This window comes from Rhinichthys klamathensis, unplaced genomic scaffold, assembly GCF_029890125.1.
Source record: "Rhinichthys klamathensis goyatoka isolate OS25496 unplaced genomic scaffold, OSU_Roscu_1.1 h1tg000487l_1, whole genome shotgun sequence".
NCBI classification, from domain to species: domain Eukaryota; kingdom Metazoa; phylum Chordata; class Actinopteri; order Cypriniformes; family Leuciscidae; genus Rhinichthys; species Rhinichthys klamathensis.
The window spans coordinates 735157-756706 of NW_026606974.1; the positions used below are offsets into that span (position 1 = coordinate 735157).

A 21550-nucleotide genomic window follows, 5' to 3' on the forward strand; every position below is an offset into this window, starting at 1 on the left:
TAAAGGTAAAAAGCCGCTGTATTTCTATTGGCTCAAAGCCGGAAGTGACGCATGTCAACCGGTGGCGGGAAGGTGTTATTTGCTGTATTCAACAGCCCCTTCATGCTCCAATGCTAAAGAATTAAGTCTTGGGTATTCCACGTAATTAAGATTTGAACCACTTACTGTTGTTTCTATATCATATCGATGAGACTATCCTGTATCAACGAACAGAATCAAGTGCCCGAGCGTCACGGTATAAGGGTGCGCTTTGCGCGAGACAGACGATTCTCATAACGGAAAATATTGATATTACAATGAGCTTTTTTAACCTGGACCGGTTCCGTTTCCAAAGGGACAATGCAGGTGTCAGTCACGGTAAACCATTGGATGAATCCAGCTCGGATAAGGAGAACCAGCGCGGTAACGTTAAGAACAAAATGCTATTTCCCGCCGGGGCTTTGTTCGGCGAAACAATAATGGCTATTGGCTAACGTTATGCTCCAAGACAGTTCTTGCCTAGACAGCAGCATGTCGGTCATCATAAAGAAACTCTGTTTTGTGTGTGATTGTGTTGATAAGAGATGATTTCCGAGTTTAATTGTACTGTAATGTAAAGCCATTCACGTGGGTTCTCCATTTTTATCAGTGGTCAGTATAACGTATAAGGTTTTTATCTTCAACACCCTTGTTTTGAAGTTGACGCTAACCTGTCATCAATCAAACCCTATCTTACGGCATATTTACGAGTATCTTTGTAATATGACAGGATGGTGAATTCAACTAAAATATTGTCTTGATTCAATGAATAAAATTCTATTTTCCAGCCCACCAAAGAAAGACCGATGGTCGATGTTCATCAGGCAAGACATCAAGACACACATTGGGGGATGTATTTGCTGATGACACAATTGTCAAGATGAGCAAGTAAGCAAGACTTGAGTTATTCATAAGTGAGCCTGTAACACGTATTCTCTAAGCTGCTTAAAGGGTTAGTTCACCCCAAAATGAAAATTCTGTCAGTAATAACTCACCCTCATGTTGTTCCAACCCCCTAAGACCTTCGTTCATCTTCGGAACACAAATTAAGATATTTTATTAAATCTGAGAGCTGGCTCACTCCTCCATAGGCTTCTAAGGGATTGAAACTTGCCAGCCCTGAAAAGTTATTAAAGAAATCGTTAAAATAGTCCAAGTGACTACAGTGGCTCAATCTTAAGATTATCAAGCGACGAGAATACTTTTTGAGCGAAAAATAAATAAAAATAACGACTTTATTCAAGTAGGCCTATTCATTTCCTGCTCTGTTGGCCTTGAGATATTCACATAGTATAATTGCGTAGAGCTTCTGTGTTCTACGTCACACGTAGCCTCACTATTGGCCGACGCTGGTCGTGTGCAGGCACGTGCACAGGTAGGGCTCAACCTGTGCAGAGCACATGCCCTTTTTGCCGAAGTGCCCTTTTTTCGGTGGTGGTGTTTTTTTTTATTTTTTTTTTTATAAATCAATGCTATTGGTCACCCTTTAAGTCTATCTGTCTGTTTTAAAAATATTTAGTCAATGAAAGATCTTAAAAAGAGCTTGTGTAAATCTTGTTCGATCCTCAAACTGTCAGTAAAGCTGATAACTCCGCCCCCTCTATCGTGACTGAATGAACTGAAGCTCCGCAGCGGCCGCACAGCAGACAGCAGCTGAACGAAGTTTTGCAAGGGTAAACACAGATCTTGTTGTTTGAATAAGTACTAAACACGTTGTCTATAAAAGCTCATATTTTATTTATTTGATGTCTGACTAAGATATGTGGGACCTGAGAGAGAGGGCTATGCTAGCATTTGGCATAGTCATAGCCAATACATAGCCAACACTTAAACAGCCTGTGCATACAGTAGCATTTCATTTTTTATAAAATGCGATTTTGACCAAATGTATTTTACAACAGGAAAAACTGAGCGCCTATATAGCTATAACAATCTAGTTGGTAAGCTGTTGATGAAAATGGAATGATGCCGCCGGCGCCGTTTCCATAGGAAAATCATAAGCACAGGTGCGCCCCCGCGCTGTTCGTACTGGAACTACAAAGTGATCCTCGTCGCCTAGGTAACATATATTTCTAAGAAATGTGTTCTTTGATTTATGATTGCTGCTGATACACTTAATTTATTAACATTTAATCATGTTATGGTAATAATATTAAATTAAGGTTAATTCAAGGCTGTTAATATGCACGTATTCGCAATGTAATTTTATATAGTAGGCTATTCTATACTCTCCGGTCGTCCTCACATGTATAAATGTAGTAAAACATGGTTTTACTACAGTAATATTGTAGTAGTAACTTAAAAAAAAAAACATTACAGAAGATCACTGTTAAATCTTTATATTTTATCATGCAGAATGTAATTCATGATTTAATTCATTCCAAGGCTTAATTTGTTTGATCCAAAATACAGCAAAAACAGTAATATTGTGAAATATTTTTACAATTTAAAATAACTGTTTTTATTTGAATATATTTTAAAATGTAGCCTAATTTATTTATTTAGTCAAAGCTGAATTTTCAGCATCTTTACTCCAGGTCAGTACTCTTCAGTGTCACATGATCCTTCAGAAATGCTTTTCACTGCAACTGTACTTTTCACACTATTTTATAATTTTTTTCATTGCTGGCTTACAATAAGAGACCTTCAAGAGACCAACATTGGTCCTCCGCAGTATCAAGTTTTTGCCATCAAATTCTTCTTTGCAATCAGATTCTTTTCAAAAATTAGGTTAATTAAAGAGACTGTTCACGCCACGTCTGTTCCTGAGCCGGTTAAGAACCAACTCCAAAGCCTTTGCTCAGAGGAGAGACTCTCAGACCTTCATGGCCACAGTGAAGTCATAAACATCTTCAAGCATGGCTCACAGAAGGTTCCTGTTGTAATTAGGTTTAAAGAAGCCCTAAAACCTTGTATATCTATATTATTATTATTATGGTTGTTATTAATAGTGAATAAATCTAAAGCTTTTGAGACTATTCTTTTTTTTTTTTGATTTGTCATGAAGATGTGACCATTTCCTCCTTTTATGTAGGCTTACTAAATAATCTTGATATAAAAAAAAGGGAGGGGGGTGCCTTTTTTCAGTTTCAGCACATGCCCCTCAAAAGGTCTGTGCACGGCCCTGGTCGTGTGTGATGCGTGTGACGTTCAACCAGAAGCTCTACGCAATTATACTACGTGAATATCTCAAGGCCAACTGAGCAGGAAATGAATACTTGAATAAAGTCGTTATTTTTGTTTGGGTTTTTTTGCGCTCAAAAAGTATTCTCGTCGCTTGATAAACTTAAGATTGAGCCGCTGTAGTCACTTGGACTATTTTAACAATGTCTTTCATAACTTTTCGGGGCTGGCAAGTTTCAATCCCTTAGAAGCCTATGAAGGAGTGAGCCAGCTCTCAGATTTAATCAAATATCTTAATTTGTGTTTCGAAGATGAACGAAAGTCTTACGGGGTTGGAACAACATGAGGGTGAGTAATTACTGACAGAGGCGAACCAACATTGAGTGGGGGCCCCAGGCAAAATTAATCAATGAGGCCCTTCTAAAATATTTTTTTGTAAATATATCTTTGTTACCTAGAGATATAATTATACAACATACAAAAGTAGTCAAAACACATCTAATAGAACATAAATTGTTCATTGTTTACAACATTAAAGTACTTATGTTTTATCAAGATACAATATAATTCTCAAGATACAGTACATAAATCTTCATATTAATAATGTATTGTCACCTTAACGCTGCTTACGAGCCTTAGCTACGGCAAATGCTGTCACTATGTCCTCCATATCCAAAGACCTTTGTATGTTCCGTTCAATGGAAATTAGTGCCAGTGCTGAGAGCCTCTTTTGGTTCATTGTTGACCTGAAGTATGATTTAATCAGCTTTAAAGCTGAAAAACTTCTCTCACCAGAGGCAACGGTGACAGGAAGAGTTAGAAGCAGACGAAGAGCAATGCTCAAGTTTCCATACAAATCAAGTATACTATACTATACTTTCGCTCGATGTCGCCGGCGCCGGCGGAAGTACCGCCCCACGGACCATTTTAAACAATAATATGACACAAAGACATAAATATGTCATTCAACATACAATACAATTTGAACTATCCTCCTTCGCACGGTCCCTTTTGTAAACAGTGGGGCGGCGCCGGCGACATCGAACGTGACCTTTCAACTTGATGACGTAGTTCCCGGCGCGTTGCAGATCAGCTCAATCCGAGCAGTTGTAGTTAAAAAGTATATTATTTTTTTTAGAAAAGAAAAAGAATCTTTTCACTAGATAAGACCCTCTTCCTCAGATGCGATCGTACACAGCCCGTTGAAGCACTTCAAAGACCTTTAAACTGCATTGATTTGGACTTAAAAACGTTGGTTGGTTGTCATTGAAGTCCATTTTTCAAAGAAAAATCCAGAAATGTTTTCCTCAAAAAAAAAAAAAAAAAAATTTCTCTTCCACTGAGAAAAAGACATGGATATCTTGGATGGCATTGGGGTAAATTAGTAGGAAAGTTTCGTTTTGAGGTGAACTAACGTTAATCCTTTAACGGTAACTTATTCTATTTCAGCCTGCATTAATACCGTCAAACACTTTACATGCTGTTGCTAAGTGCAACCCGCTAGCTAAGCTAAACACAGTTTTTCAGTCACATATTAACGTTACTAGTAATTAATCTTAAGTGAAACTAAACTGAAATTAACAACGTGGATTGTGTGATTTGTTTTGTACATTTCTTAAAATAGCTAGCAGCTACCATTACTTAACAGTCACCTCTGATAACAGATCACTCGAGATACGTATTTTCTGTAAATGTGCTTAAAAACGATATGTACTACTGTGAAAAATAAATGTGAGTTGAACGACGAAACGATTTGTTTGTCATTAATTATCCTTAACGTAAATGTTAAGTCATTGTCTGTCATAATCATCATCATCTCATTCTCCATCACTTAGCTGCTACCGCAGTCATGTTTTCTCTTCCCCATCATCTTGGTTTTTTTTCCCGCTTCTGGCTGCCAGATGGATATGTCCTCTTCATTTTTAATACACGAATTCATGCATTTTCGGGTACAGACAGTAAAAGAAAGACAGAAACGCGAGTAAGCGCTGCGACAGTTTGAAAAAGGCGCCAGAAGCAGCAAAAGCATACGCAGCCTTGCGAGAGAGGGGGGCCCACTAAGGGGGATGCGGAGGTGTTGCTGCGTCACTGCGTGTTATATTAATATGAACATTTCTGATTGTTTAAATGATCGGCCCTCGGGGGCCCCCTCAAAATGCGGGGCCCCAGGCAATTGCCTGCCTTGCCTGCCCCATTGCAGCGCCTCTGATTACTGACAGAATTTTAATTTTGGGGTGAACTATCCCTTTAACGTTTTCTTGAAATCTGAAGCTTATTGGTCATGCCACAAGGGTTGTTAATAATGAATTTTCTATTGAAGCCCATATAGTCTATAATAAGTGCAATTGACATACAATTACTTCACAGAGATTCAACAGAGTCCAAGCACCAGATGAACAAGGACATGGAGGACAGAATAATCAAACTATTGGAGATCTTCCCTCAGAAGAGTAAGAAAGATCTACTTGAGGTAAAGAGTCCCTCTTTGGTGTAACATTAATACTTAAAGCAGGTGAATTTTATACGGTTTGCATTGTGAATTTTATACTGTTATGCAACTTTGTTGTGACAGGTGGTTGAGAGCACCAGCACACTGGAGGGAGCTATAGCACATTGTTTAATGGTTTATGGGGATGAAGGTAAAGGTGTTTTTATTTTATGTAGATATGTAGTTATTCTGGAAAATTGACAAAAATAACTTTATATAATAAATAAACTTAAATACTTTAGAAATGAAAATAACTTCACCTTGTTTTCTACTTTTATAATTATTTATATGGTATATAAATGAGAGTTCTATGTCTTTATTAAAATCAAGGTTAATGATTTGTCTCTCATCCACCCAAGACCCATCCGCAATTTTTGGAATGTTATTTTTTTTTTTTACTTGACCAGCCCGACCCGTGATTATCCGCAGCGTCTGCAGATATAACTTGTGTGTGTGTGTGTAGTATATTTAGGTTTTTTACATATTTAATACCATCATTTCACATGGTATTATCACCCTAGTTTTAGTTTGTGCTGATTAAAGGTGAATTATAATTGAGGTGCTGTATTTATGAACTAAGTTTCAAACAAAGCCGTTTTATTAATGCAGATTCAGGCAGACAGAAAGGCAAAGCGGGACATAGCGATGATGATCAGCCAAAGAAGAGGAGAAAAATTGTGGTAAGATCTTTTGAATCAGATGTTTTCAACTTGACATCTTTCTCATTTGGTTAAAGGCAGGGTAGGTAGGTTTGAGAAACTAGCAGAAAACTGCTGGATTTTGAAAGTATCCAACAGAGAAACTCCCACCCCCTCCTTTCTGGGCTTCGTCCAAAGCCACGCCCCCAGAACACATGACCGCTCAGCTGGGGGACGCGTTTACCAGTGCCGAGCGGAGAGGAGAGGAGCGCAGTGCATGGAGTGACATCACCTTTTTTTGCCTTGTTTGCGTGAGCTGACTGTATATGCAGGGTACAGGTGGTACTGGGAATTTTGACTGCTCTTGCTCTGCCATAATTGTGAGACTTCCTAGCTTCCGGCCGGTACGTGCCTCTCCTCTTTCGAAATGAGCGAGTCAAAGGGGTTCACACATGTGGGCAGCTCCTGTAGCAACAGGGGTGGTAGCCATGGTAGCGAGGGAGAGTGACAGTCGCCCAGCCAATCATCGCATTCGTCCTGTTCGGAAAGAGTAGCTGTGTTTATTGCAGCCCTGAGAGGACTACAGACACTTTTTTTTTTTATAATCTCCTTTTCAGAGTACTTGCATTTTAGATATGTATTGGTATATAAAGACCGCTTAAACAAATTTGGGAAAAAGTGTTTTAGAAACAAACCGCCTACCCTGCATTTAATATGGAAAACTTCCTTTAAAATGGCTGTTGACTCTGATTTAGGGTTCAGATTCGGAATCTGAGGAGGATGAAGATTCTGAGGATGAGGAGAGTCAAGAGCCAAGCAGAGAGAAGCAGGAGGATTTATTGAAGAAGATGAAGAAGAAACTACCTGATATCAAAAAAGAGGTAGGCTAAAGGTTTGAAGCCATACTGAAGTCATGACGCAAGAGCACTGGGATGTTCTGGAAAATTTGTGTCTTCAATTTCTCCAACAGGTCCTGAGGGATGTCCTGAGAGAGCATGACTGGGACTATGACAATGCATTGGGATCACTGCTTGTGTTTTCATCAACAGGTGATTTGTTATTGCTACATTTTTGGCTACATTTGAAGATTTAATTTTAGTCCAAATTGAAATTTCAATGTGAGAATGAATTGACTTAAATCCATCCATGATTTATCACTTTAAGATTCAAGTTCACCAGAAGATCAGAGAAAGCAAGAGTCAAAATCTTCTTACTCCAGGGAAAAAAATGACAAGACTCTACAAAAGGCCGACAGCTCGTCTAGTCTGTCAAGATGGCTGACAGTAGCACCGTCTCCCATGTCAAAAGTCTCGAGTGTGTCTACTCCAAAAACACACAAATCTGCAGTCAGCAAAAGCACGACCAAGAACGCATCCTTTAAACGGAAGAGAGGCGATGAATTGCCTCTTGATGACAGCAGTGCATCTGAGGATGAAGATGAGATTGACAGTGATGTTGAGAGTATCTCTGATGATCTGGACTCGGAGGATGAGGAGGAGAGTGTCTCTGACAGTCTTCAGGACAAAATCATTAAGTTTCTCCAAGAGGCTTCCCTAGATGAGCTTGCTCTGATATCTGGCTGCTCGATCAAAAAAGCCCAGAAGATCATTTCGCTGAGGCCTTTCAACAATTGGAAAGATGTGGTAAGAATTTAATGTGCTCTCTGTACTGGCATGTTAACTGTCACTCTCAATTATGTTATTGTGGTAGAATGAAATCCCCAAAGGGCATTAGATCTTTTGGCTGCTTTGGCAGTTATTCATATTCAAAGATTCATTAAACTTGGGTAAAATCCTATTTTTGGCTAAGCTGTTTTTATTTTATTCTGAGTGGCATTCTGCTGACAGATTAAAAAAATAGCAGTTTTATCTAATTATTAAAGCAAAATATGTCGCACTACTTTAAAATGATTTGGTAACAAAACGGCAAATCACCAATCCATTCCATGCACTAAATACCCGGCACCGTTAGCTATCCGTAGTCCAGAAAGGTGATTCGTGCTGGTGGAATGACATTGGGTGACATGGCAATTCCCGATTGGAAAGGAAACCTACTTGTCATCAAGCCCCATTTGGTATAGATTGTCACTATTCAGTTAAATTCCTCCCTCAGATATCAGACCTACTATTAATCGGTATATTTTAGATAAGTGGCAAGAGGAGTGGAACGTGCAAGAATAATAAGCTCTATGAAATTCATCTGGAAATTTCAAACAGACTTTTAATCACTCTTAAAACTAGATCTGATCAAGTGGTATTCGCCAGATGTCATACAAGTTGACTCATGCTTTTTTGCTTAAAGGTGAAGAGTCTGAAGACCCAACTTTATGCATGTATTGTAAGATTCCCCTCTGTTAAACATATTTTATTGGATTGTCCTCCTGGGTATAATACAAGTAGAATGCTCCTTTATGAAGTTATTTCACTTAAGGACTTATTTAGTAAGATTAAGCCTGAAAAGGTTTTGGATTTTTTTTTTATCATATATTAATTTTTACAATTTTTTATAATATGACTTGTTTGTTTGCTTGGTTTTATTGTATTTATATGATATTTGTGTTTTTGTAATTATAATTTTGCCATGAAAATAGCCTTAGATAGATGGATAGATTGTTTTATTTAATGCCATGTCAGCATCTATCTATCACCATTCAGTTACATTAACTACTTGACCCAATGGTGGAAAATCTCTAATTGTATTTCTCTTCCTTTTAGAAAGAGCAGTTCTATAAGGATAATGGGCTGTCTATAGACCTGGTACATGGCTGCAAGGTGGTGCTTAAGGAGAGGCAAGTGGTTCGAGACCTTATGGGAAGATGTGAGAAGATTGCACAGAAAATGACTAAAGATGTCACCCAGGTCATAGAAGCGGGTATGGGCTCCATCAAGCATCCCAAAGTCCTGAACAGCAAGTGAGCTCATTATCTGTTCTCACCATCACACCTAAGATATCAGGTTATTTAATTTTCTTAATGGAAAATTATTTTTTGTTAGATTAACACTACAGCCATATCAGGTGATTGGCTTGAAGTGGCTGATTCTTCTGCACCAGCACAAGCTGAGCGGCATCCTAGCAGATGAAATGGTGAGTCGCTGTCCTCTTCAGTTCATATGGTGGTGTGAAATGATCCAAGGAGGTTACTGACTCCTTTTAGGCAAAGGACTATATTGGTTTTAAGTAATTTGATTTTTGCACAGGGGCTGGGTAAAACCATTCAGGCCATCTCTTTCCTGGCTCATTTGTATGAAAAAGGAATCAAGGGCCCTCATCTTATTACCGTACCCTCGTCCACACTGGGTAAGTGACGCTTATTTCATGGAAATGTAGCAACTGAACTCTGCTCTGAAGTGCTGCATGAGATGATGATTTTCACCATTTTTCTTTGCAGATAACTGGGTTCGTGAGCTGGGTCTTTGGTGTCCTAGTCTCAAAGTTCTTATTTACTATGGTGAGTTAGTTTCCAGGCAAGCACATTTAAAAATATATATATTTTAACAAGTGTCATTTAAAGTTTTTCAATTATAAAAATATTTTCAAGGAATAAATTGGATTTTAAATCCTAGATTTTCAATGTTTTCTCAGACCCCACCATAAATTAATACAGAATTATTTTTCCCCTCTTTTTTTTTTTTTGTGCTTAAACTTGTAGGGTCTGTGGAAGACCGCAGATATTTGCGACAAGACATCCTCAGTGGTTTGGTTGAATTCAACATCATAGTATCCACGTAAGTATAAGATGACTCTGCGAATTGTGAGACCGTCCTTATGTATTGGTGCACTGAGTTAAAAAAGCACACCAGACTTTGTATTCATGAAAATCAGTTGTATTCAGTGGTGCTAACACTTGTCTGTCCCTTTTTCTTGTTTCATCTGTATTAGCTACAATCTCACAATAGGGAATGACCATGACCGCAGTCTGTTCCGCAAGCTGAGGCTGAAGTATGCAGTGTTTGATGAAGGCCACATGCTAAAGAATATGAACTCGCTGCGCTACCGCCATCTCATGGCCATCAATGTCAGTACAAGCAGTCTTCTCTGCTGTAAACATTATTGTAAATACATTTTAGACACAAGCTCTTCCCTGCTATTCTCCCTCTTTTGGGGTAGTTTAGGAATTGCTTTATGAAGATGAGGGTAGAAGAGTTGTTTGTGTATATCTCTTAGTTGTACATGGTCATTTGTGTCTGTCTTCTACAGGCTGAGCACAGATTGCTGCTGACTGGAACACCTTTACAAAACAACCTGCTGGAGCTCATGTCCCTGCTGAACTTCATCATGCCCTCTATGTTCTCTAGCAGCACCTCACAGATCTCCAAAATGTTCTCTACGGTATAGACAGTACACAGATTACGTCTAAGTAATACTATTTGTGCCATCTCTTTCAAAAATGAATCTAAATGCTGCCCAGTTTTAGGGAAAAAGTAATTATGTACCTGGAAGGAACGCACTCTCACGCAGAAGATCTGCTTTTTCAGAGGTCGTCAGAAGAGGAAAGCAGTTTTCACAAGGAGAGAATCGCGCAGGCCAAACTTATCATGAAGCCATTCATCCTGAGACGAGTCAAGCGTGAGGTAGACCCTTTTTTTCCCCCAGTGTGATTATAATCAGATCTTTGATATCTATTATTAAGTTACTATATCTTGGCACAGAGACGCATGCATTGCAGGACTGATTCATTACTGAGAAAATTTCACAAAATTGGTCATCCATCAAAATAAAATGTATCTACATGGTCCTCTTTGGTGAAAATATTGATAGAATTTTATATGACCAGTATATTTATTTTTTGCCCTCCCTGATTGTGTGACTTTGCAAATGTCATTTTAGGTGTTGAAAGAACTTCCACCAAAAGTGGAGAAAATTGAAATGTGTCCCATGAGTGACGCCCAGCAGAAGCTGTATGACAAACTTTTCGAAAGACTCAAGAAGACTCCAAATGGAGACAGTATGTGCTACTCAGTTTTTATGCCAACATGATGTCTAGAAGTACTGCACAATGAGTTTTATTTTGGCTATATTGTTTTCGGATTTATTTATCTGACAAATACACTGGTTGTCACGATGTACTGGTTCCCTCTCTGCTGGAGGATCTGTAAAACAAAATGGGAATGTTGAAAACTGTTTTCCTATCTCTGAGCACCTGTCTCACACTTCCTCTCATCTCTTTGTGCTCAGAGCGGGAGCTTTGCAATGTGATGATGCAGCTGAGAAAGATGGCTAATCATCCGTTGCTGCACCGCCAGTACTATACCAGTGACAAATTGGCTGCCATGAGTAAAGCCATGCTTAAGGTGAGGACTGGGAGATTAATGTCTAAGGGAGGCTGAATAATAAAGATTGAACTGTATGTCTAAAAACATATTTCACCATGGATTCAGCCCTGGGAGCTTATTGGTTCTTTAATGTAGCACGTAGCTGTATTGTAGTGTTTTTTTAACCTGGAGGGTGCCTGAGCAAACATCCAAGGGGGCCTCAAGGGGACTTACAATTATTTAAAATGAGATGAAACAAGCATTACAATAGGTTAAAACTACATACAAATGTTTTTTTATCACTCCCTCAATTCAGTCTTTTTTTTAAGAAGAATGGCATTTAAACATTTTTTTTTTTTAAATGAATATACATATATTTCTAGATATGCTAAGGAAGTGAATAAAACATTTGTACAAATCCTTATCCATTAAATCACAAACATTTGATAAGGTCATGGGGTCTTTGAATTTTGTACCTTGGAGTCAAAGAGGTTGAGCTGACATGGTTCTGCTTATGTTAGGAGCCGTCACATTTTGATGCCGATCCTGCGCTGATCCAGGAGGACATGGAAGTGATGTCTGATTTTGAGCTGCATAATTTATGTAAGCAGTACTGCTCCATTAGCAATTTTCAGCTGAATAAAGAGCTCATCTTAGATTCTGGGAAGTTTGCGCTGTTAACCAAGACGCTCGCCGAGCTCAAAGAAAAGGTTTGTCTTGAGGCTGTTTAAAAAGTCTCACTTTGAGGTGTCACTCAAAGGTGTAGTTTGTGGTTTATTGCTGCTAATGCTAACTTTCTTTTACCCCAAGGGTGACAGGGTTGTGCTTTTCAGTCAATTCACCATGATACTGGACATTGTGGAGATGCTGCTTAAGAACCTTGATCATCAGTTTGTTCGACTAGATGGTTCTACTCCCATGGCGGAGAGGTGAGTTTAGTACCTTATTCACTTTGTTTGCACTGCACTCAATTTAGATTTGATCTCCAGGACTGACCATCCTCGCTGTTACTTGGAAAGTAATAAAATGTGATCGTTCATACAGTAAATTAATTAAATATATTTTGTATCTACATTTACTGTGGCAGCCATAACTTGGTCATGACAAAGTGGAAAATTTAAAATATTTACTCACTCACCAGTCGCTGATATGGCAATAAACTCTAATAATAATAGTAGTACTACTACTACTCCTCCTCCTCTCACCAGTCAGTTCATAGTGAAAGCAACATGTGATCGATTCGTATTTTGATAACTCAATTTAGACAGTTGTTCATGCTACTGTGCTTTGTGTGTGATGTAGGGCTGTCAATCTTCCTCTATAATACTATTCGAATTCCATTCCTTGTTTTATTTAATATTCGAATAATATTCGAATATTAAATGCTCAAATTCACCCTATTATTAATATTTACGACATTACTCAGGCTTATGGATCGCCAATGCCACTATAGCATGTGGTTGTTGTTACACGTTCTGTCCACTAGAGGGACATCTAACATTACAATAAACATTTTATTCACGCTGAATATGGTTGAAGCGCTTCCGATGGTTTTCAGCTAATATCTCCGCTAAAACACCACCAAACATTCTGAAACTTATATCGTTCTTTTCAGTTCGACTAGACGGTTCCAGCGAGTTTGGTGCTCGCCGAATCCGTTGAGTATTCGCCAAGATATTTGCGCTTCACGGGCGCTTTTTTACGTTGTTAAACATTTACCATTTTTTACAGTATTGTTATGATGATCAACGTGTATAACGTGCACAATTGTTACGATTCAAAAACTTTATTGTTCATCAGACGAAACAAAAGCATTTCATTTTCACATGCGTGTAAGCCAAGGTGGTGAGAAAGACAAGATTGCATATAAAAAAAATAAAAATAAAAATATTCGAATAGTAACTTCAGCATTCGAATAGTATAGATTTTTTTAATATTCGAATTATATTCGAATTTTGGAATTCGTTCCAACAGCCCTAGTGTGATGTCCCAATTTGAGTTGAATGTGCCATAATATCGTGTTTTTCTCTATGGCTGGGCGATAAACTGATATCAAGATTGCGATAAAATTTAAGTCGATAACGATAAGCTCCGGACATTTTTACTCTATGGATTAATCTAACAGCCTGTGTTTTTTTTGTCTGAGACAAACTCACACACGTGAAGCTCCTGGTGTTTTCAGCTTCTGCCGTCTCAATATATAAGGGCCTACACGCATGAACTTATCTCCTGAGCTGCTTTGAGAGTCACTTCTCACGCTTTTTACCATTTCAATTTGAGAAAAACTACTGTCAAATACACAATGAAACTGAAACTAAAACTGAAAGATCTTCGCAACTGTTGTGGCAAAAACATCACTGCGTAAGAGACAACTCGGAATCAAATTATTAAAAGAGAAGTATTTATTCTTGCAAGAATAGGCCCAGTCGCCCACACAGCAGTTACCCTGTGGAGTGAGTGAGACACTGACAGGAAGAAATGGGCAATCTTTATACTGCTCTTCAAGGTCCTTTTCCCTGCAGAGCTTCCCAGTAGTTTTCCACAGACAAAAGGCCCTTTACTGCTAGCTTTGATTTATAACTAACATTCTGACCTCAGAGGTCCTTGCCCATCTGGTTCTAGAGTGTCTCGCTCCTGCACTTCAGGTGTATAAACATACATACATTTCAGAGAAGTTCCTCCTCCTCACATCAGACTGCAAATGATAAAACCATATGTCATATCTTTGCAATGTCCACTGAAAATCAAACATTTTCTACAACACAACAAACAATCAAAATAAAAGTTTGGTTTAACTTGATGACAGAAATATATCACTACTGTATACTAAAATGTACTTCTCAAAGTAATAATATTATTATTATTTCTAAGGAATATCATACTACCAAGATCTTTTTTCATCCATGTTTTAAATCTGTACAGTTCTGTTGTGCAGCATCTTATTTGACAAAAAATAAAAATGCAATGTTTTGTTAACAACTTAAGCTTAAAATGTAATCAAATGAAAATATAACAATTAATTTAAGTTGTATTAAATCATAAAACACACAATCCCCCTAAAAAATGAGATGGATTTCATAGATGTAGCTACTCTTTTAATATTTAAACTCATTCTCAAGGTCTAACAAATATGTGGAAAGCATTTCCTTCCCCGTTAATTGTAAATTAATATTGTGATAAATATCGATAACGTATGATACAGAAAATATATTTTGACAATATTTTTGGCCATATCGCCCAGCCCTATTTTGCTGCCTATCTGAACTAATGTTAAATCTAATTCAACCCTCTTTGTTTTTCTAGGATTGGTCTCATTGACAAATACAATACAAGTCCTGAGATATTTGTGTTCCTTCTGTCGACCCGGGCTGGTGGCCAGGGAATAAACCTGGCCTCGGCTAACACAGTCATACTGCATGATATTGATTGCAATCCATTTAATGATAAACAAGCAGAGGACCGCTGTCACCGAATGGGGCAAACCAGGTTAGTGTCAACACAATGAAATGGAGATCACCATGAACAAAGAAGGAAATTTAGTTCCTGACCATGTTTTTTCATTTTTTTTCATTGCAGAACAGTGCAGGTGATCAAGCTCATCAGCAGGGACTCAATTGAGGCCAGCATGCTCCGCGTTGGACAGGAGAAGCTAAAATTGGAACAGGACATGACCACTGATGAAGGTGAGTGTCTGCACACAAACTCTATTAGACCCACAGGTCACAAATTTGAACATTTAAAATGTTTACTCACTCACCATCAGTGGCGGCTGCTGGTCTTTCAAAGAGGGGAAGCTCATTTTCGGCCTACATCTTAAAAATTGTCCATTTATTTACGTTAATTCTGACCTACGTTCCTTTTCAAGAAAATGCTCTGTGACCCTGTCGTACCAACTAGGCGTTTTTTCCAGTGACTTGACCATTATTATATTTGAAGATTCCTGGTTACATCTGAAATTGGTTTTTTTTTTTTAATGCGTTTTAATGAATTATACTTTTAAAAGGCATAACAAAAAATAGCTATATTATAATTGGTTACAATTATTTATGAGAATTTTACAGTGCAATACAAGGCATAATTAATACATTAAAATATTTCTATAATGCATTATATATAAAGACTTTAAGAAAAGTGTTACCAGAAACTTAAATCTAGTTATAAATGATTCACGTATTTGTGCATCACAACATTATAATGTGCTATATGAATAATGGATATTTGACCATTTGATATTTACTTTAAAATGTTCTTTGAGTATTTTTTTTAACTATAAAGGCTGCTGCAGAATTTTATCTATAAACAGTGGCGGTTCTAGAGGGGGGGCCAGGGGGGCCAGTGCCCCTGTGACAAAAAGCTTGGCCCCCCTTGTGGCCCCCCTAAATGTGGAGTTTGAAATAATTTTTACAAAACTGTTTTTTGCTATCGTTGTATGCGTATTATTTTTTATTTTTCTATCTTTGTGGATTTGCATTTTCACGTGACAATTCGCATCACATTCGCGGGAATCGCGGCAGAATAACGCCTCTCTCCTGCACGCGAGAGAGGAGAGAAGAAGAAAGTTGGTAAATGTCAGTTCAGTTGTAAGTTCATTCTTTATGTGCGTATGGGGTGTGCGATGTGTATTGTCTATTATGATATTGTAATCATTGTTTTAACTATGTACGAGGCACTGTGAGCTGACATAGCATGTGTCTATCGTCCTTTCACTGCTGTGTGCAGTTCATAGGTAGGCTATGTCATAGTGCGAATTACAGGGGGTACTGGGGGGTACTATACCCCCCAAAGGGACAGAAATATCAGTTTTGGGGGGGTCAGATAATTTTTCTGATATTGTGAAAAAATATAATTACAGTTACAATACAAGTCAACTCCTATTTTCACTGTAGGAACATTTTAATGTAAAGCGATTTCAGCGAACACCCCTATTGTGGACCGTACCATTTTTAACCACCGTGGAGATAGAGAAGGGCAGCTAGCCGAGTGAGTTGTTGTTGTTGTGCTCCTGCTAATGTACGGACAAAGTTGCGCTGTTGCGGCTCGCGCAGTTATTTATAACATTAATTTATAGTTAAGAAACAATATATAGGCTACACACGACCAGAGTGCTGTTTTCCTGAATGCCATCACGATTGAAACCGATATATTGATTTCATAACAGTTCGATAAACAAGTAAAATAGTTTAAATTAAGTTACTTACATTTTTAGACGCAATGACTGTTTTTGTTCTGTTTCAGCAGCGAAAATAGTTCCAAACAACAGAACCACAGCGCATCTCAGAGCAACAGTCATCCATGATTCATTACTGAATAATTCAGCGTTTTGAACTAATCGCTCAGTCAAAGATTCAATTACCCATTATTAAACCGCCTCATTCTGAATAAATCAGCCGTTTAAATGAATGACTCAATGAATCGCTCACTAAGACGGCCGCCTGCCGCCTCCTACTGGCGGTTTAGTTTCAAAGTATCATTCTTTTCAACATGCCTTATATTATTCAAAAAATATTTAAAACAATCTCATAATGTCATTTAATACAGTTATAATTTTTCAATGTAAATTATTTCATTTGATTGGCCGCTAGGCTGTCTTGTTATTTTAATTGAATGTAGCCTATTAATAAAATGTAAGAATTTGAAATGAAATTTAGAGCATACATTAAATAAAATTAAGGAAAACTGCCCTTTTATAAAGGTACATAAAATTATTCAGATAAGAGTGTTTTCAAAAATGAGGGAAGGAGCAGTACCCCCCAATTATGGTGGGGTAATTCGCACTCTGGGCTATGTCCCCAAATTAGTTTTTGTCTTATATTTATATCATATTATGTTCTTATATCAGAATATCACATCAGCAAGAGTGCTGTTTTCCCGTGCACAATTGCAACTGTGATATTTATGTTATACAACAGTTAAATTAACAATAAGTTAACATTGGGAGTTACTTTTTAGACACAATATTGTCAATATTGTTTGTTTTCCCTTTATTTCGCCGACTAGAATTTCATAATGAAACCGTAGTGAGTCTCAATGCAACACAGCGATGATTTCTTGACTGAAATCCGCGTTTTGAACGAATCACTTGCTTCTTTCCCGAATGAATCAGCCGTTTGAACAAATCGGTTGAATGAATGAATCCCTCTTAAGCCCCGTTCACACCGCCAGCGACACGCAGCGACAAAGCGACATGATCCCATTCATTTCAATGGAGCGCTGGCGACATCCGGCGACACGAGCGACAGCGACCGTTGGCGACAGAATGTGGGCGTGTCAAGCGACAAGAGACAAGCGACAAAAGTTGAGAAATTTCAACTTTATGCAAATGTGAAGCGATTTTCGCGAGCGACAACCAATAGGAAAGTAGAAAGTAGAGCTCACGTCACCGTCTCGAGTGCAGGCAAGACAGAGGAGTTCGAGGGAGATTTCACTGTTTATATGATTTGACTGTAACCACATACATGGATATAATAAAATGAGGCATGGAAAAGAAACTGTCGACAGTCTCAGTGAGTTTAATTTATACATTTAAAGTTCGAGTTTTGTAATTTTGTGATGCAAGTTTAGCACTGCTGCAGTTCATTTTACAGTTTCCCCTGCATTATGTTAACTATTAGGGACAAGAAAATTGATTATTTGTCAAATTCGAATGACGTTTTAGTCATTTATGACGGAATGAGTGAGTTTAATTTGTTGATTCATCGATCGTTAATCTTGTAAATGATTTAATCCACTGAACACTGCTGTGGTAATATAAAAACACTCTCCCAACAGCATACTGTTTCTTTTGAGCCTAATTCCTAGTCAAATTAAAATGATATTGTTGTATATATATCACTTCTGGTGGTATTTTGTATAGATATGGCCAGGCGTGCAGTCAACCAATAACATTAGAGCGACAGCACTACGAACGCCCACAAGCGACTTCACAGTGCAGAGACTAGCGACATGTAGCGACAAAATCGCTGGCGGTGTGAACGGGGCTTTACAGGGACTTCCCGCCACCTACTGGCTGTTTTAGTTTCATATTTAAAGTATCCTTTAATTAAAACGTTAAAATTAGAAATAATTTCATTTTTAAATATTGATTTGAAAAAAAATCTCATAGCTTTATTTATGCAATTGTAAATGGAGTGTAAATATATTAATGCCACTTCTGTGTCACCTCTGCACTGCAAAGATGGATTTTGATTGAATTAATTAATTTGACTGGTAACAGTGGTACTGTATAATTATTGTATAATTAAGTATGATTGTATAAATAAGTATAATTACTGTATAATTTGAATATTAGTATTTGACATAAAAGGTGATGCATAACTCTAAATAAGTTTAGAAAAAATGTCCATATATAGGTGAAAATGCCCCTGGAAATCAATTTAAGGTGGCAAATATTGCCCCTTAATTAAAAAATGTATTTCTGTCACTGCTGTGAACTGACCACTGCATAGAATATGAAAAATATGAATATCTTCGTGAGTCAGCTGTCAACAACAGGCCTAAACCAGCCATGGCACCAGCACAAAAACACAATCAGTAAAATATTATCTAATTATTAACAAAATGTTGAAAATATTGAAATATATTTTTGTCAATATTGCACACCCCTAATGTACGGTATTAATTTTGATTTCTTTAGGTCTTAAAAAGCCTTAAATTGGACTTTAAAAAGTGTGCAGGAACCCTGTAAACGGTTAGACATATCAAGTCAGTTATTTTCAGTAAATGAATTAATAAGCTTCTTGGTCCCCATTGCTTTTGCTCCATAGTTCTCAAAATGAAGAGAAAGAAGGACATCATGTCTATTACAGTTACTGTGACTAATACTGAATATGTAATGCAAATGTAAAAATATAATGGAAATGTAAATACATTGTTGAATGATTATAAACACGGTATTTTGCCTGTTAATGCCTGCAGCAGTGCAGAAAATGATATGACAACAATAAGGTCTAAATGTAACTGGCCCCTCTAACAGTACAACTGGCCCCAGCTTGGCCCCCCCCAGTTGAAATGGGCTAGAACCGCCACTGTCTATAAAGACCCATTTATAATGTCTGAGAAAAATATTAAGTTTCATATTATAATATAAAAACAAGTTTTGTAAATTAAATTATTATTGCAGACCTGCCAACCCGTACGCATTTTGTGTAGCGGATATGCATTTTGACCTCAAAGTACGCTGGTACAATTTGTCACTCTAAACTACGCAAAAACCTGGTGACGCTTCTGTGCACGCGCAGTCCTCAAATCAAGCAACAGCAAAATAAGCAGAGTTCGACCAATCATAGCGCTGGGTTCATTCCCCAAATAGCAATCGGGGATGATTGACAGATGCTTAAGGCCTATCATTAAAAAGAGACTGAAAATCGACAGCAATAAAGAATCCCACTCGATCCCGCTTCCACTCCCGCGGCGCGCCGTCTGACTGAGTTCATAAGCGAGGACAGTACAAAAATCGCTGTCAATCAAAAGGAGATGCAGTCTTTCGACAGACCCTCCAATCATCACGCAGAAGCCCGGAGTCCAGGCCAGCCCACTCCTCCATTCACCCCCAGAGACGCTGAGCATCCGTGGGTGGGACATAATCGCAGCATTTATCCAATAATCGTCTAGTTTCAATGAAGTCAATGGACGCTAGGCTTCAACAGGGAAATGCACTGTGCTGCTGCGGGAATGTATGAGAAGGAAATCGAGTCAGCCGACCTGCTATATGTAGCTGATTCTGAACGAACTCGTCTTCGAGATGAACGCGTTCTAACGCATTTTTAGTCAATAAAATGTTAACACAATAGTACGTATTTGACCATTCATTTTTTGACATTATAGGGGAAGCCGAGCTTCCCTTGCAGTCTTAAAGAAATCCTTACTGATCACCATTTAGTTCATTAACCACTATAGATTAAAGGCTCTTTAATAAACTTTTGTCGCTTTGTTCAGGTGAGGACGGTGCTATGACTGAACAAATGGCAGAGCTGCTCAAAGTTTCACTTGGCCTTTGAAACCTAAAGAACATGGAGCAATAGCTGCTTGTGGATTTCCCTTCACTCATCAAGTGCTAACAGCAACCTGAAACCATAAACCTGGCCTTTTGATTACCAGCTTACTTCATGGGGGATTTGGTGAAGATTGGCACTTTTTCCAATGTTCAAATATTTGAGGTCAGTTATTAAATGCACACAAATCTTGGACCAATGTTCTGGCCATAGAGGAGACTGTATTACTCTGGGTACTGTATTACTATTATACTTGGTAATCTTCCACACTATGTCTTATGTGCCATCAGAATGACTGTACTTAACCCACCAGGGAATTTAGCCCCCACAGGACTGGCGAGTTGGTTCCAGATTACAGACCTTCTGTAAGGCACTGCTGTAAATAACATATTTCTGTTAAACTGGTTACACTTGTACCTTATCAAATTTGTTTTTCTGCGTGTGTGTCCTTATATTATGTTTTTCTAAATAAAAATATTAAAATTTACTTAGTCTAAATTGTTTTAGATAAAAATGAGTTTTAAAATATTGTGTATCCATAAAAACAAATTGAAAAAGTAGTCAAAGCCATTGAACATTTGAACAGAAATTGAGATCACTTCAATAAAAAAAAAAAAAAATGTTCCTGAACAGAGTTTAAAAAGGCACTGGTACAAGGTAGAAATATTTATTAATATTGATGCAGTAATTTTTTTTTAATTCGGTTTAAATTAAAATACTTTCAAGACACTACACCCCTGTCAAATAGTAGGATGATAAAGAAAATATGAAATTTGTTCTCAGTCACTGTCTAAATTGATTACAATTTTGCTTACATCGCTTCACTTATAAGGCTACACCAATCAATTATCAATTGCTTTTTACTTAAGTGTTTGGTGTTTTAATTCCCCATACTGTTCACTCTACACCACCTAATTTTGGCCACATTCTAAAGCTCTTTATACTCTCTGCTTACCCTGCGGCCAGAAGATCGCCTTTTTTCCATTAAAAAAAGCGGTTCCTGCAACCACAAGAGCAACTAGAACCATTAAACCAACAGCT

At 37.8% G+C, this 21550-nt stretch overlaps 1 protein-coding gene across 1 annotated transcript; it reads left to right on the plus strand.

Moving 5' to 3' along the window:
• The first annotated feature begins 246 nt into the window (after nt 1-246).
• On the plus strand, nt 247-20887 carry smarcad1a (SWI/SNF-related, matrix-associated actin-dependent regulator of chromatin, subfamily a, containing DEAD/H box 1 a). The gene is made up of 23 exons (XM_056237498.1): nt 247-402; nt 807-906; nt 5509-5611; nt 5714-5780; nt 6239-6309; nt 7023-7148; nt 7238-7316; nt 7432-7910; nt 8982-9178; nt 9261-9351; nt 9465-9564; nt 9656-9715; nt 9917-9992; nt 10147-10282; nt 10465-10596; nt 10743-10838; nt 11095-11212; nt 11443-11558; nt 12041-12229; nt 12330-12448; nt 14823-15005; nt 15096-15202; nt 20454-20887. The coding sequence occupies exons 1-23, from the start codon at nt 297-299 to the stop codon at nt 20513-20515; spliced, it is 2913 nt and encodes a 970-aa protein (XP_056093473.1). The 5' UTR covers nt 247-296; the 3' UTR covers nt 20516-20887.
• Nucleotides 20888-21550: the final 663 nt, after the last annotated feature.

Excerpts from the sequence above, each read along its gene's own strand:
- smarcad1a (XM_056237498.1), top strand. The coding sequence starts at position 297 with ATGAGCTTTTTTAACCTGGACCGGTTCCGTTTCCAAAGGGACAATGCA. Across the intron at positions 11,559-12,040 it reads TGAGTAAAGCCATGCTTAAG|GAGCCGTCACATTTTGATGC; the intron begins GTGAGGACTGGG and ends TGCTTATGTTAG. Across the intron at positions 12,449-14,822 it reads TCTACTCCCATGGCGGAGAG|GATTGGTCTCATTGACAAAT; the intron begins GTGAGTTTAGTA and ends TTGTTTTTCTAG.